This window comes from Callithrix jacchus, chromosome 5 (assembly GCF_049354715.1).
Source record: "Callithrix jacchus isolate 240 chromosome 5, calJac240_pri, whole genome shotgun sequence".
In the NCBI taxonomy this organism is placed as follows: domain Eukaryota; kingdom Metazoa; phylum Chordata; class Mammalia; order Primates; family Cebidae; genus Callithrix; species Callithrix jacchus.
The window spans coordinates 103,902,830-103,919,785 of NC_133506.1; the positions used below are offsets into that span (position 1 = coordinate 103,902,830).

Sequence of the window (16,956 nt, forward strand, 5' to 3'; positions counted from 1 at the left end):
AAAATCTATTTTATCCGATACGAGAATTGCAACTCCTGCTTTTTATTTATTTATTTATTTTTGCTCTCCATTTGGTTGGTAAATCTTTCTCCATCCCTTTGTTTTGAGTCTTTGTGTATCCTTGCATGTGAAACAGGTCTGGATGTAACATGCCGTTGGGTTTTGGCTGTGTCTTTTGATTGGGGGATTTAGTCGATTTAAATTTAGGGTTACTGCCATTTGATGTTAACTGGCTGTTTTATCCATTCGTTGATGTAAATTCTTCTTTATGTTGGTGCTCTTTACTTTTTGGTATATTTTTAGAAAGGCTAATACTGGTTGTTTCTTTCTGTGTGTAATGCTTCTTTCAGAAGCTCTTGTAAAGCAGGCCTGGTGGTAATAAAATCTCTGAGTTCTTGCTTGTTCATAAAAGATTTTATTTTTCCTTCAGTTGTGAAGCTTAGTTTGGCTGGATATGAAATTCTGGGCTGAAGGTTCTGTTCTTTGAGGATGTTGAATATTGGCCCCCACTCTCTTCTGGCTTGTAGAGTTTCTGCTGAGAGATCTGCTGTAAGTCTGATAGGCTTGCCTTTGTGGGTAACCTGACCTTTCTCTCTGGCTGCCCTTAGTATTTTCTCCTTCATTTCAACCCTGGTGAATCTAATGATTATGTGCCTTGGAGTTGCTCTTCTTGAGGAATATCTTTGTGGTGTTCTCTGTATTACCTGGGGTTGAATATTGACCTGCTTTTCTAGTTTAGGAAAATTTTCCTGAATAATATCCTGAAGGGTATTTTCCAGCTTGGATTCATTCTCTCCATCGCATTCAGGTACACCTAGCAAACGTAAATTTGGTCTTTTCACATAGTCCCACATTTCTTGGAGATTTTGCTCATTCCTTTTTATCCTTTTTTCTCTAATCTTGTCTTCTTGTTTTATTTCATTAAGTTGGACTTTGACCTCTGATATCCTTTCTTCTGCTTGAACAATTCAAGTGTTTAAACCTGTGCATACTTCTCGGAGTTCCTGTATTGTATTCTTCAGTTCCATTAATTCACTTATATTCCTCTCTAAGTTGTCTATTCTCAATAGGATTTCATCAAACCTTTTTTCAAAGTTCTTAGTTTCTTTACGTTGGGCTACAACATGTTCTTTTAACTCACAGAAGTTTCTTATTATCCATTCCCTGAAGAGTGATTCTGTTATTGGGATGCGTTCGTTCTCCATCAAGCCTTGTTTCATTGTTGATGTGGAACTGTGATCATCTTTAGAGGGAGAGGCGTTCTGATTTTGAGTATTCTCAGCCTTTTTACGCTGGTTTCTTCCCATCATTGTAAATTTATTCTCCTGTCATCTTTGAAATTACCAACTTTCAGATTAGGTCTCTTGAGTGGACGTCCAAGTTGTTAGTTCCCAGGGCCAGAACAGCAGCGTTAAGACTGATGGTGCTTTTCTGCCCAGGATTCTCCTGTCTGGCTTCCTTCTTGTGTCTGTAATAGGCAACTCTGCCTTCCCAGGGCTCCAAACCTCGGTCAGAAGGGGAGCCAGCCCTGTTTATTCTGCTACGAGAGCTGCCGCGCCGAGGTGCCGGCGAAACTGCTGCGCCGGCCACAAGAGTCGCACTGGCGCCCCGTGTGATTCCTCCACTGGGGATCTTCTGCTCCGTGTGCAACCAGAATTTGTCTGAAAGTGTGGTGTCCTCTAGTTTTCTGCGCTTTCCCTGAGAGCTGCAATCCCGAAATATTAGCGATCAGCCATCTTGGATCGTTGCCTTTCCAGCTAATTTTTAAAATATTTTTCTTGAGATGGGGCCTCACTATGTTGTCCAGTCTAGTCTCAAACTTCAAACCTCAAGCAGTCCTCTTGGCTTGGCCTCCTAAAGCACTGGGATTACAGGCATGAACTACTGTGACCAGACCAGTAATTGTATTTTGAAGAGCTACTATCCTCAGCAGTAATTCTTCACCTATATTGTCATCGTGAGAATGACAAACCCCAGTGGGTTATACACACTTCTTGTACATTACTTCTTTTCACTGAGTATGGGGATGCAAGTTGGCAATAGTAAAATTTTGAGCTAACACTTTAGTGTGGTGTATATTTTAAAAATAAATCTTTTTTGCAAACTTTGGACCTATTATTAGTAGCTAAATATTATAACATACTTCACATCTGACCAGGACACTATTGAAACATCATTATTGATAACCTTCTACTAATCTACTTATAATAACTAATATTTATTGAGGGCTTTTTACTATGTGCCAGGCACCACTTTAAGACGCTCTTTTCTCATTGACTCTTCACAACTTAATTTTATTTTCCCTGTTTACAGATAAGGAAATTTAGGCCTACTCGGGTAGGAAGCAGTAAAGCCAGGATTCAAACTCAGCCATTCTGGTTCCAGAGCCTCAGCTCTTAACTGCTGCCATGTAATGTATAGAATATCCTAAGTTTTCGCTAGGTGCAGTATCTCACATCTGTACTCCTATCACTTTGGGAGGCAAAGGAGGGCAGATCATCTGAGGTAAGGAGTTTGAGACCATCCTGGCCAATATGGTAAAACCCCGTCTCTATTAAAAATACAAAAATTAGCTGGTCATGGTGGCTCACACTTGTAATCCCAGCTACTCAAGACTCTGAGGCAGGAGAATTACTTGAACCCAGGAGGTGGAGGTTCAAGATCATACCACTGCACTCCAGCCTGGATGATAGAATGAGACTCCGTCTCAAAGAAAAAAAAAAACAAAACAGAATATTGTAAATTTTGTTTTAGAAAACTTGTCGAGAGGCCAGGCACGGTGGCTCGTGCCTATAATCCCAACTCTTTGGGAGGCCAAGGCAGGTGGATCATTTGAGGTCAGGAGTTCGAGACCAGCTTGACAAACATGGTGAAACCCCATCTCTACTAAACTACAAAAACTAGCTGGGTGTGGTGGCAGGGCTTGTAATCCCAGCTACTGGGGAGGCTGAGGCAAGAGAATCCCTTGAACCCAGGAGGCGGAGGTTGCAGTAAACCAAGATCACTCCACTGCACTCTAGCCTGGCGACAGAGCAAGACTCCCTCTCAAAAAAAGAAAAGAAAACTTCTCTAGAGTAGACAGGAGCGTATGAGTTGTGAGTAACCACAGCCTTTCTTGATTATGTTTTTACTTCGTTCTGTGAAGTTGGGACTTCGGAATAGGGAAGAGAGAATCCTAAAGTGGTTCTTCATCCTACTCTTTGATTTCCTTTCATCCTACTGTTTGATTTCCTTTCCTAAGTAATTTTTTTTTTTTTTTTGACGTTTTCCTTGTAGCATCAGCGAGAGCTTTCTAACTGTCAAAGGTGCTGCCCTTTTTCTACCACGGGGAAATGGCTCATCCACACCAAGAATCAGCCACAGACGGAACAAGCATGCAGGTAATGCTTGAATATACACTATTTCTTTCTTGGTAACCATATCTTACGTTATATTTTAAAAAGCTGACTGCCTCATCCACATCTCTTCAGAAGTTCTTTAATGGTGAAAGAAAGCATTGTACTGTTTTGTAATCACTTTTCGTTTATACTCTGAGACCATTTTTCTAGCACTTAGCAAAAAGCCTTATACACACAGTAGATGCTTAATAAGTTTTTGTTCAAATAATAATAAGGTACAAAATACTCTAATGAACTTATATGAAACTTCTCATCTCAGTTAATGTTGTTTGTTTGTTTGCTTGTTTGTTTTGAGACAGAGTCTCACTCTGTCGCCAAGGCTGGAGTGCAGTGGCCTGATCCTGGCTCACTGCAACCTCTGCCTCCCAGGTTCAAGCAATTCTCCTGCCTCAGCCTCCTGAATAGCTGGGACTACAGGTGTCCGCCACCACTACCAGCTCATTTTTGTATTTTTAGTAGAGACAGGGTTTCACCATGTTGGCCAGGCTGGCCTCGAACTCCTGACCTCAGGTGATCTCCCCACTTTGGTCTCCCAAAGTGCTGGGATTACAGACGTGAGCCACCATGCCGGGCTAAGTTTTTTTTTTTTTTTGAGATGGAGCCTCACTCTGTCGCCTAGGCTGGAGTGCAGTGGCATAATCTCAGCTCACTGCAACCTCCGCCTCCTGCATTCAAGCAGTTCTCCTGCCTCAGCCTCCCAAGTAGCTGGGACTCTAGGCATGTACCACTATGCCTAGCTAATTTTTGTATTTTTAGTAGAGATGGGGTTTTACTGTGTTGGCCAGCTGTTCTCAAACTCCTGGTGTGAAGTGATCCGCCCACTTCAGCTATCCAAAGTGCTGGGATTATAGGCATGAGCCCCTGCATTCAGCCCTCAGTTAAGGTTTTGAGTGCTCAGGTTAAAAATGTTCAGGTGGGCCGGGCACAGTGGCTCACAGTTATAATCCCAGCACTTAGGGAGGCTGGGGCAAGAGAATTGCCTGAGTCCAGAATTTTGAGGGCCTGGGCAAGATGGTTAAATCCCATCTCTACAAGAAAATAAAAATAAAAAATTAGCCAAGTGTGGCCTGGAGTGGTAGCTCACGCCTGTAATCCCAGCATTTTGGGAGGCCAAGGCAGGCCAATCACCTGAGGTCAGAAGTTTGAAACCAGCCTGGCCAGAATGATGAAACTCCATCTCTACTAAAAATACAAAAATTAGCTAGCTGTGGTGGCACACGCCTGTAATCCCAGCTGCTCAGGAAGCTGAGGCAGGAGAATCACTTGAACCTGGAAGGCAGAGGTTACAGTAAGCCAAGATCGCACCACTGCACTGCAACCTGGGCAACAGAACGAGACTCTGCTTCCAAAAGAAAAAAATTAGCCAAGTGTGGTGATGTACATCTGTGGTCCCAGCTACCTGGGAGGCTGAGGTGGGAGAATCTCTTGAGCCCAGAAGGTTGAGGCTACAGTGAGCCATCTGCCATTTCACACCACTGCACTCCAGCCTAGGTAACAGAGTGAGATCCTGTCTCAAAAAGAAAAAAGAGCCAGGCATGGTAGCTCATGCCTGTAATTTCAGCACCTTGGGAGGCCAAGGTGGGTGGATCACTTAAGGTCAGGAATTCAAGATCAGCCTGGCTAACATGGCAAAATCTCTTCTCTACTAAAAATACAAAAGTGAGCCAACCATGGTGGTGCGTGCCTATAGCCCCAGCTACTCAGGAGGCTGAAGCAGAAGAATCGCTTGAACCTGAGAGACAGAGGTTGCAGTGAGCTGAGATCACGCCACCGCACTCCAGCCTGGGCAACAGAACAAAACTTCATCTCAAAAAACAAAAAAGTTTAGGTGTTCTCTTGAATCCTATTCAAAGCTACTTCAACTAGCCAAAAACTAAATTTCTGATTTATTTCTGCTCTCTCATGATAATATAAGGAGGAGAATGATAGATAAACTCATTGTCATTGCTGTAATAATGAGTCATTATGTCACGTAGTAACATGCCAGTGTTTTGCTCCTTGAATATATACACTAAAAGACTGAAAATTTAACCCAGAAGACTTCTAGAAACAAAGAATCATCAAATATTCACCTATGAGTGAGTATAAGACTATGAATGAGTATAAGACTCTGGTTTTGAAATATCAACTAACAGTAGTATAAGCATTGTGTTCTTTTATATTGGATTCTCTAAATCAGGAACACCTGTGGTGATGAGGTTTGAAAAGAATTATAGAAAATGTGTCCTAGGGAGAGAGATCTCAGGTATAGGATATCCAGAGTTCAAGAAGATAACCTGATGTTTCTCTTCTACCAGCAGACCTTATTTGTCATTTTGGGGGGAAAATTAAAAGTCAGCCTGAGGACGCTAATCCTGATCAATGGTATACAAAAAGGTGATTGCTTGTTGTCATAAATGTGCCACATTGACAACTTGTGACCTCCAGGAGTGAAAGAAATTGCAATTACTACAAAAGGAACAAAGTGTTTAAGTGTTTTGGTAAGAGGTGAAAGCCAGAAATACTGGATCCTATTGAGCTAGTAGTTGAGTTTAGCTTTAGTCAATATAATCTTGGCTATTTTAGTGGCTGCCCTACTACTTGTTTGGGCCTTCATCTAGTTGCATGTGTGGCAGCTCGGAATTGTAATCCATTTTGTTTGGGCAATAGTGTCCTCCTACCAGAACTCTTCAGCCATGGAAAGTTTTTTAGAGTAAGGGGGGAAATAACCTCTTTTGGAAATTAGCTTGGATTACACTTTCTAAAACCTTCCTTCTCAGTGCCTAGTACCGGAGGTCAGGTCAGGGAGGACACTTCTCCAAACAACTTGTATGTGTGGAAGAAGTATACCCGCTAAGCTTTGTATTTCTGTTCTGTGTGGATATTTAGCCCTTACAGTAAAAAGAAGATAAATTATTGGATTAAATCCAACTTGTCTGATTAGGATGTTGGGCAAATTGCTGTATGGCCTGTAATAGTTAATGGGGTCAGTGGCTTTTAAAGTTTCTGGCACTGGTTGGCATTTTTTTTGTTCAAACTTCTACACTCAACTGCCACCCAGGCTTCTACTTAACATTGTTCATTTAGCTTTCCTCATACTAAAAAGAAAAGCAGATTTAACACAAGCTGAATAGACTTGATTTGTGATCCAGACCAGAACAGATGAGGCAGTGCAAATATAAACTCAGCTTACAAAAGCCAGACTGTCACATAAACTGAACTGCCTTGGCTAATCCGACAGTAACTGAAAGTTGATGGCAGAATTGAGAGCAGATCAAGGGCTTACCATGTCTAATTGTACTTCCTTATGCATGTTTCTTGAACTGGTTAGAATTTTTTAAACTGGGCTGCATATAAAGTATCCAAGCACTATTTCGCAATCAAAGAAGGGTGTTATGAGTGAATGTCTACCAGCATTTGAAATGGAAATAATTAAAAGTCTATAAAACCAAATAGAAATCTGAAATTTAGCTCCTAGCAGTGAAGTATATGGTGGGAAAATGCAGGAAAGGGATCTTAATGGTATATCGTATATCGGTATTTTGTCTTCTCTTAGACTCTGAAAAACAGTTTCTCAGTAGGAAATGGTATGCAGTTTGCTCAGAGCAGTACTTTTCGCAGCTAACAAACCTGAGCTTCCAACTCACACAAGAAGCCTTACTTGAGCAGGACTTCTGACTTTTTTGTCTGAGCTTCAAATAAGCCAGCTGAATCTTTGGGCCAGTAGTGTTTGGAGTGGGGACTTTGGGCTACTATTTAGGGTTCTCCTCTAGAAGTTCTCCATCTTAAAAATCCTTTCCTGTGGTTAGTTCTACTGGTAGGACAGAAGGAAACTTAGTTTTAAAGAAGCTCAGGCCTGGCATAGTGGTTCGCGCCTGTAATCTCAGCACTTTGGGAGGCCAAGGTGGGCAGATTGCTTGAGCTCAGGAGTTCGGGACCAGCATGGGCAACATGGTGAAACCCCATCTCTACAAAAAATACAAAAAATTAGCCAGGCATTGTGGCGCACACCTGTAGTTCCAGCAACCCTGGAGGCTGAGGTGGTGGGAGGATTGCTTGAGCCCAGGAGGTCCCAGCTGTAGTGAGCTGTGGTAGTGCCACTGTACTCCAGTCTGGATGGGAGACCCTATCTCAGGAGAAAAAAAACACAAAAAGTAGCCTCAGCTGCTTAACTCAGTTGCAACTTGTAACTCTGGTAGCTTTTCATTGTTTATACCCAACACTTTGTCTCCTCATACTTGTTCTTTTTTTTTTTGGAGACAGAGTTTCACTCTTGTTACCCAGGCTGGAGTGCTGGAGTGCAATGTCACAATCTCGGCTCACCACAACCTCCGCCTCCTGGGTTCAGGCAATTCTCCTGCCTCAGCCTCCTGAGTAGCTTGGATTACAGGCACGCACCACCATGCCCAGCTAATTTTTTGTATTTTTAGTAGAGAAGGGGTTTCACCATGTTGACCAGGATGGTCTCGATTTCTTGACCTCATGATCCACCCACCTCGGCCTCCCAAAGTGCTGGGATTACAGGCTTGAGCCACCGCACCCGGCCCATACTTGTTCTTTTATTTTTTGTTTAACAGCTTTATTGAGATATAATCCACATACCATATAATTCACCCAGTTTACTCATTTAAAGTGTACATTCATTGGTTTTTAGAATAGTCACAGAGTTGAACAATCATCTCCACAAACTAATTTTAGAATGTTCTCATCCCCCTAAAAATAAACCCGATATCCATTAGCAGGCACTCCCTATTTCCCTCACCCTCTCTCCCAGCCCTAAGCAACTACTAATCTACTTTCTGTCTCTATAGATTTGCCTATTCTTGATGTTCTGTAAATGGATTTTTGAGACAGGCTCCTTTTACTTAGCATGTTTTCACAGGTCATTCATGGTATAGTATGTATCAGTATATCATTCCTTTTCTTTTTTTTTGAGACGGAGTCTCACTCTGTCACCCAGGCTGAAGGGCAGTGGCATAATCTTGGCTCACTGAAACCTCCATCTCCTGGGTTCAAGTGATTCTTTTGCCTCAGCCTCTCAAGTAGCTGGAACTGCAGGTGTGTGCTAACATGCCTAGCTAATTTTTTGTATTTTTAGTAGAGATAGGGTTTCACCGTGTTAGCCAGGGTGGTCTTGATCTCCTGACCTTGTGATCCACCCGCCTTGGCCTCCCAAAGCATTGGGATTACAGGCTGAGCCACTGCGTCTGGCCCATCATTCCTTTTTATGACCAAATAATATTATATTTTGTGGATAATAGCACATTTTATTTATCCATTTATCAATTGATAGACATTTGCATTGTTTCCACTTTTTTGGCTATAATGAATAGTGCTGTATATACATGTGTGTACAACTTTTTTGGGTAGACATATGTTTTCATTTCTCTTGGGTTTATGCATCTGAGACAGATTGTGTCCCTGGGCTTGAAATGTCATAGAATGGATCTGGCCAAACATAATGACTTTCCATTTTAATTTTGAAAATTGAAAAAATAAAAAAAAATAAAAAGAATTAAAAAAAGGAAAGAAAATTGAAAGATTCTGCAATAATAAAATTAATTGGTCAGAAACCAGCAGTGAAAACCATCCTTTTTAGTTTGGGGTCGGGGGTTGTTTGGCTTATGTTTGTTTATTTATTTTTAAATATAAGGATTCGCTCTGTCACCAGGCTGGAGTGCAGTGGCATGATCATATATCCCTTATGTAGCATGTTTAATATATACTCTCGTAATATCAGGCACTAATGTGAAAATCATTTTAAACTGTTGACTTTATTCTAGGGAGAATCCAAAAGTCTTCTTAGGTCAAATGCAACCAAAGAATATAATTATAGGAATAGGAATGACAAAATGGTTAGCTTTTTAAAAGTTATGGATGATTTCTCTAATACTACGCTACTACACCCATTTTCAAAGTGCCCTCATTGCTACCTTCAGTGGGCCTGAAAACACAGCCAGTGAGTGCTGCCTCTGCCTAACAGATCTCGCCAACAGGTCTCTCATTAACATCCACGATAATACAAAACTGAGACTGGTCTCAAGTGTACCTTTCACAGGACGGACATAAATTTTAATGTAGTATAGACTAAAAGCAAATGTATTAAGATGCAGTCTAGCAGTCTCTCTTTCCTTTTTAAGTCAATAATGTAATTTCTGTGTCAAATAAGAGTCATTTAATGAATCAGAACTTTCTTTTACAAAAGTCACTACGGTAGAAGGAATCCTCTCTGTCAACATTAGAATGGAGAATAATTATTCTTTGGTTTGTAAATTTCACCAGGCGATCTCCAACAGCATCTCCAAGCGATGTTCATACTACTCCGCCCAGAAGACAACATCAGGCTGGTAAGTTAGTGGTGTCATTATAATTTTCTTCCTCAAAAGACTGCCTAAGATAGCCAACATTAAACAGTCATTTTTAGGCCGGGCGCGGTGGCTCAAGCTTGTAATCCCAGCACTTTGGGAGGCTGAGGCGGGTGGATCACGAGGTCAAGACATCGAGACCATCCTGGTCAACATGGTGAAACCCTGTCTCTACTAAAAATACAAAAAATTAGCTGGGCATGGTGGCACGTGCCTGTAGTCCCAGGTACCCAGGAGGCTGAGGCAGGAGAATTGCCTGAACCCAGGAGGAAGAGGTTGCGGTGAGCCGAGATCGCACCATTGCACTCCAGCCTGGGTAACAAGAGCGAAACTCCGTCTCAAAAAATAAATAAATAAATAAATAAAAACAGTCATTTTTACATCCCAATACAGTGCTGGGAACTATGTGAAGAAAGAATAATGGCATGTCCCCATAATCAAGGTGCAATTGGGGTTATAATCTAATGTGGAGTATTGTGAAATAATTTAATGGTTTAAGACTGTTGGTAAGCACCAGTTTGTAAATTATTAACTCTAATAACAGTTGAAGTTCAGAAAATGGAGAAAGAACCTGGGATTTGACCTAGATGAGGAAGGTTTATGTAGTCAGTGGAGCCTGAGCTGACTCTTGAAAGATGATGAGATTTGGATTGGTAGAAAGAAATTATTCTAGATAAGGACTTAACAAGCAAAAACACACATAGGGAAGGATAAGGAAGGAGTGAAATGGCCAAGGACTGATGCTGGCTTCAGACTTGGGAGACATGGACTTAGGTACTTACTAATCATATGATACTGGACAAGTTACTTTACCCTGTCTGTGCCCATTTCCTCATCTCCTGACTACCTCTCACATTGAGAGGGTCAACTGGACATGAAAACATAGTAAATAGTGCAAAATGCTGTCTAAGTATGGGAATTATTATTGGGAAGATAGAGACCGGAAAACAAGACAGGCAAATATGGATTTAGTGCTGTAAACTAGAGGTCTCAAACTGGCAGTGTATAGGCCAGACATTTTGTTTGGATCACAGTGTTTTTTTAAAACAAAATGTAAGCCAGAATTTTAAAGTTAGGTGAATGTCTGGCGTGGGTTCTTAATTTACCATAATCTTCACATTTCCTATTGCTTTCTTAAGTCAGTGTCACCATTTGTCATCATTCCTGCACTGTTGTAGTAGTATTTCCAATAAAACTAGGAAAACAAAACTGAGATGAGCATGTTTCTTTGTGGAAATTGGAAAGTATTTCTACCTATGTAATATTCACGTGGCTTACTTCCCTTATTTATATTTCCCATCTGACCCTCTCAGTGGTGTCCAATTATCTGGCTTCCCTGGACCATATTGGAAGAAGAATTGTCTTGGGCCACACATAAAATACACTAACACTAACAATAGTTGATTGGCTTAAAGAAAAAAAAAATCACAATATCTTACAATGTTTTCAAAAGTTTATGAATTTGAGTTGGGCCACATTGAAAGCCATCCTGGGCTCCATGTGACCCATGGGCCATGGGTTGGACAAGCTTGCTGCTTGCTCTCTTACTAACTAGAGATAGTATCTCCCCCTTTTCAATAAGCAGTTGTGAAACATTATGGGTTTTTGAGCCAAGGAAAGCCATGGGACAACTATAGTAGTTAGGGATGATTCCTCAGAAGCTAATACAGATTAGAGATGAAGAAAAGGTCATTTTAAATCAGGGAAACCTGCTGGGTAGTTATTGTAGTAATCCAGGTATGTGGTGATGAGCCCTTTGGTTAGAATATATAAAAAATGTAAGGAATCCTTTCATAGTTATTTTATTCTTAATTTTAATTTTTTAAATGTTTTATATCCTAACCAAAAGTAACATTATGCATTTATATAAATCTTATCTGTGTTTCTTTATATATTTCTTTCTTAAATAATGATTTAAGGCTGGGCGAGGTGGCTCACCCTTGTAATCCCAACACTTTAGGAGGCTGAGAGATAGCCCATATTGCACATATTATAATAGTATTAAATAGTAGTCTTGGGCCAGGTGCAGTGGCTCATGCCTGTAATCCCAGCACTTTGGGAGGCTGAGGCAGGCAGATCATCTAAGGTCAGGAGTTTGAGACCAGCCTGGCCAACATGGTGAAACTACCGCTCTACTAAAAATACAAAAATGAGCTGGGTATGGTGGCATGTGCCTATAATCCCAGCTACTCAGGAGAATGAGGCAGGAGAATCACTTGAACCCAGGAGGTGGAGGTTGCGTGAGCCAAGATCACACCATTGCACTACAGCCTGGGTGACAGGGCAAGACTCTGCCTCAAAACAAAACAAAAATTAGCCAGCATGTTGGCACACATCCTGTAGTCCCAGCTACTTGTGAGGCTGAGGCAGCAGAATTCCTTAAACCTGAGAGGCAAAGGTTGCAGTGAGCTGAGATCACACCATTACACTCCAACCTGGGTGACAGAGCGAGACTATGTCTCAAAAAATAATAATAATAACATTGTTATTTAAAAAGGAATAAAGTGATACAATTCTTACACTATTAATAATCTGGAGTGGCTGGGGTGTGGTGGCTCATGCTCGTAATCCCAGCACTTTGGGAGGCCAAGGCAGGAGGATCATTTGAGCCCAGGAGTTCAAGACCAGCCTGGGCAACATGGCAAAACCCTGTCTCTACAAAAAGTAAAAAATTAGCTGGGCGTAGTTGCATGCCCCAATAGTTCCAGCTACTTGGGGGGCTGAGGTGGGAGTATGGCCTGAGCCTGCTAGGTTAAGGCTGTAGTGAGCTATGATCACGCCACTGCACTCAGTCTGGGCAACAGTATCCCTGTCTACCATCATCATCATCATCGTCATCTAAAGCAATGATTCCCAAACTCTAAAGTATATCAAAATCACCTGGAGAGCTTTGTTAAATCACCGATTACTAGACTTCACACACACAGATTGGTTAGTAAAGGGGAAGCAGAGATAATTTAGGGTTTTTTGTTTTTGTTTTTGTTTTGTTTTTTGAGACTGTCTCACTTTGTCACCAGGCTGGAGTGCAGTGGCAAGATCTCACCTCTCTGCAACCTCTGCCTCCCAGGTTCAAGTAGTTCTCCTGCCTTAGCCTCCCGAGTAGCTGGGATTACAGACATGCACCACCATGCCCAGCTAATTTTTTGTGTGTATTTTTAGTAGAGACGGGGTTTCACCATGCTGGCAGGATAGTCTCGATCTCCTGACCTTGTGATCTGCTCGCCTTGGCCTCCCAAAGTGCTGGGATTACAGGCATGTGCCACCATGCCTGGATGATAGTTTGTACTTTTAAGCCAGTTTTTAAACACACTGATGCTGCTGATCCAGGAATCGCACTTGAAGTACATCTCTTTTAAAACCCGTAACAACAGTCAGTTGCACATACTGGATGCCCAGTAAATATTTGCTGATAACTTTCAACATTTGTTTGCTAAACCTAAAGCCTTCAAGAGATCTAGTATCACTTTATCGTTTTCTCATTGATAACCTTCTAGAGTTTGGTTTGAACCTCTAAATAGTAAAATAATTTTAACTACATGGAGACTTGGAATAACATCAAGGAAGCAGTTACAAAGGCAGAGCTGGCAATTAAATATTTTCTTACTAAAATATACATCTTCAGCTGCTTTACATTTATAAAATATAAATTCAGAGAATATAACAGATGCCTCTGAATTCAAAGTTCAAATGGCAAGCCATTTTACAGTTGTTTTGAATTGTTACAAACAGTCATTATGTTTCAGATTATTGAGTGAGTCATCTTCAAGAAAATGAGTCAATGCATTGTATGACTTTGGACAAATTAGCACTTTTCTAACTGAAAGGAGCATTTGTAGACTCAAAGCAAAGGCTTTTGTTTTGAGTTAAATTTGGAATGCTAAAACTCTTAAGATTTATGCATAAGCTTAAAAGAAAAGTTTGATAGTCAACTGAAAGTCTTGCTTTTTTTTTTTTTTTTTTTTTTTTTTTTTTTTTGACAGAGTCTTGTTCTGTCACCCAAGCTGGAGTTCAGTGGCGTGACCTTGGCTCCCTGCAACCTCCACCTCCTGGGTTCAAGTGCTTCTCCTGTCTTAGCCTCTTGAGTAGCTGGAATTACAGGCATGTGGCACCATGCCCAGTTAATTTTTTGTATTTTTAGTAGAGACAGTTTCACCATGTTGGCCAGGAGGGTCTTGAACTCCTTACCTCAGGTGGTCTGCCCACCTTGGCCTCCCAAAGTGCTGGGATTACAGGAATGAGCCACTGTGCCTAAAGTCTTGCCTTTATTATTATTATTATTATTATTTGAGACGGAGTCTCACTCTGTTGCCAGGCTGGAGTGCAGTGGCACGATCTCAGCTCACTGCAACCTCCGTGTCCCAGGTTCAAGCGATTCTCCTGCCTCAGCCTCCCAAGTAGCTGGGATTACAGATGCGTGCCACCATGCCCAGCTAATTTTTGTATTTTTTTAGTAGAGACCGTGTTTCACTTATGTTGGCCAGGTTGGTCTCGATCTCTTGACCCTGTGATCCACCCACCTCAGCTTCCCAAAGTGCTGGAATTACAGGGGTGAGCCACTGTGCCTAGCTGCCTTTGTTTTTTAAATAACCCAACAAAACCACACATTTTACTTTAGCATTGAAAATAGGACGAAGGCAATCTTTTCCTCCAGGGAAGCTCTGTGTTCCAAATACAGACATCAAGCATTAACTTTAGTACATAGTAAAAGGAAGTGGTTTTATAGTACTCTTGCACATTACCAAAGATCAACCATTTAATTAAAATAATAAACTGGGAAATTAAGAATTTTCAGGACATTTGAAGTAACTTCTGTTGATATTCTTAACTGAAGCTGAAGTGCTGATAAGGTCTTTTTTGAGGACTTTGCAGGAGAATTTAAGAAAATGAGGAGTTTTATGATTTTGGTTTTCATCATATGTTGCTTTCTAAAGTGGAAATTGGTTTATTTTTTCTAACTATCAATATATTATGTGGGGTTTTTTTCCCCCAAACAATGCAAAAAGGTATAAATAAAAAAGTAAAAATCACTCTGCATTCTACACTCTGAGAAAATTATTCTTAGCAATTCGGATAAGAATCCTTCCACTTTAAAAAAAAAAATGTATATATAAGAAAGGGGTGTGTGTGTGTGTATAAAGAGTAAGAGGAAGAGAATTGTTTCATTTTACAAAAATGTGATAAAAAATAGAAATACCTTTTTGTAACCTGCTTTCTTCATAGTTTATCATGGATATCTTTCCATTTCAATAAGTAAAGCATGGTTTTTAATGGCTACACAGAATATAATTCATATTTTTTTAGTAGAGACAGACCAATTAAAAAAAAAAATCAGACTTCCTCAAGCTCTAATCTTTTTCTTTTGAAGACAGTGTTCTTTAGTTTATTAGTGTCACAAGTGAAGCCCATTTTAATTTTGGCTATTGATTTTCTTTCATTCTTTTGACTAGAATTTAATACTTACATACTTTTGGAACCTTTCTCCCTGATGGATTGGGTGAACTGCCTGTCTTAGACATTGGGTTTTTATAATGTAGTTTACTGGGGGTAATTAATTTCTTTTCACCAGGAGTCGTACATCAAGCACACAGGAGCATGATGTAAGACTCTTGGTGAAAAGAAATTAAAGGTAAAGGTACAGTGTAAGCTTAAAGAGGAGTATTTCCTGATGTTAGATGATGCTGAAGAGAGAAGCTTTTTTTTGAGACAGAGTCTCGCTCTGTTGCCAGATTGGAGTGCAGTGGTGCAATCTCGGCTCACTGCAACCTCTGCCTGTGGGTTCAAGCACTTCTCCTGCCTCAGCCTCCCAAAGAGCTGGGACTACAGGCGTCTACCAACACACCTGGCTAATTTTTGTATTTTTTAGTAGAGACGGGGTTTCACCATGTTGGCCAGGATGGTCTCAATCTCTTGACCTCATGATCCCCCCCCTCCCCCACCACCTTGGCCTCCCAAAGTGCTGGGACAGGTGTGAGCCACCGCGCCCGGCCTGCTTTTTTTGAGATGGAGTCTCGCATTGTCACCCAGGCTGGAGTGCAGTGGCACAATCTCAGCTCACTGCAGCCTCTACCTTCCAGGTTCAACCCATGCTCGTGACTCAGCCTGCTGAGTAGCTGGGATTACAGGCACACGCCACCATGCCCAGCTAATTTTTGTATTTTTAGTACAGACTGGGTTTCACCATGTTGGCCAGGCTGGTCTCAAACCCCTGACCTCAAGTGATTCACCCACCTCAGCCTTCCAAAGTTCTGGGATTATAGGCATGAGCCACCAAGCTGGGACAAGAGAAGCTCTTTTATCAGGTGGTATTTGTAAACTGCTTGTAATCAGTTTAAGCATTTAAATTAGATGGTGAGAGAATAGCATTATTCTTTAATAGATGAGCTTTGAAAACAGGTTGAGTTCTTCAGGAATGAAGCAGAGGCAGGGCTACTTCAGTCCTAAGATTGCTGGATCCAATTCACCTGAAACTTGTAATAGGATTCAACATTTAAGCAGTAAATGTAGTTTCTTGGAAATATAAACTGAGTTACTATTGCTGCCAAGTTTTAAAATCCAGAATATTGTTTTGTTTAGACAATTGAAATGGACTTCAGTAATGTCCTTTTCAAGGAGAACTTTACTTGATTAATCAAATGCATCTCAATTATTGTCTTATTCCAGTCATTGATTTCAGTCTAAGTTCTGGAGACTGAAGAAACATTGGAAATGGCATCATTTTCAAAATTAGGGTATTATGTACAAACCTTCCATTTTAAATTATATTTATTTGATTATGTTAAGAAATTAGATTATTAGATTTTGCTTACTCTTACCTCCAGCAGAGGAATATGAAATAAACCTCAAACCAGGATGGGTGTTAGACTTCCCTTATGCCTGTGACACATAGATTTTTAATTCCTTAACCTAGGATCTTGAAGTGTAAATGGAATTTTTTTTTTAAGAGTCTCATTCACTCACTGTGCCACCCAGGCTGGAGTGCAGTGGTGAGATCTCAGCCTACTGCAACCTCCTTCTCCTCGATTCCAGTGATTCTCCTGCTTCACAATCCTAAGTAGCTAGGATTATAGACGTGTGCCACCATGCCCAGCTTTGTTTTTTTGTATTTTTAGTAGAGAGATGATTTCACTATGTTGGCCAGGCTGGTCTGGAACTCCTGATCACAAGTGATCTGCCCATCTTAGCCTCCCAAAGTTCTGGGATTACAGGCCTGAGCC

The 16,956-nt window shown here is 40.9% G+C and overlaps 1 protein-coding gene across 15 annotated transcripts in view; it reads left to right on the plus strand.

Annotated features, from left to right (window-relative positions):
- The window catches only part of SSH2 (slingshot protein phosphatase 2), a 306,939-nt gene that overhangs the window by 223,897 nt on the left and 66,086 nt on the right, over nucleotides 1-16,956 (plus strand). For all 15 annotated transcript variants that reach the window (XM_078373915.1, XM_035303255.3, XM_078373908.1 and 12 more), the window contains 2 exons: nucleotides 3,277-3,380; nucleotides 9,660-9,724. Coding sequence is in view for 10 of the 15 variants with exons in the window: in XM_035303255.3 (XP_035159146.1) it covers nucleotides 3,277-3,380; nucleotides 9,660-9,724 (169 nt within the window). In the remaining 5 variants the exon portion in view is untranslated. The remainder of the gene's footprint in view (nucleotides 1-3,276; nucleotides 3,381-9,659; nucleotides 9,725-16,956) is intronic.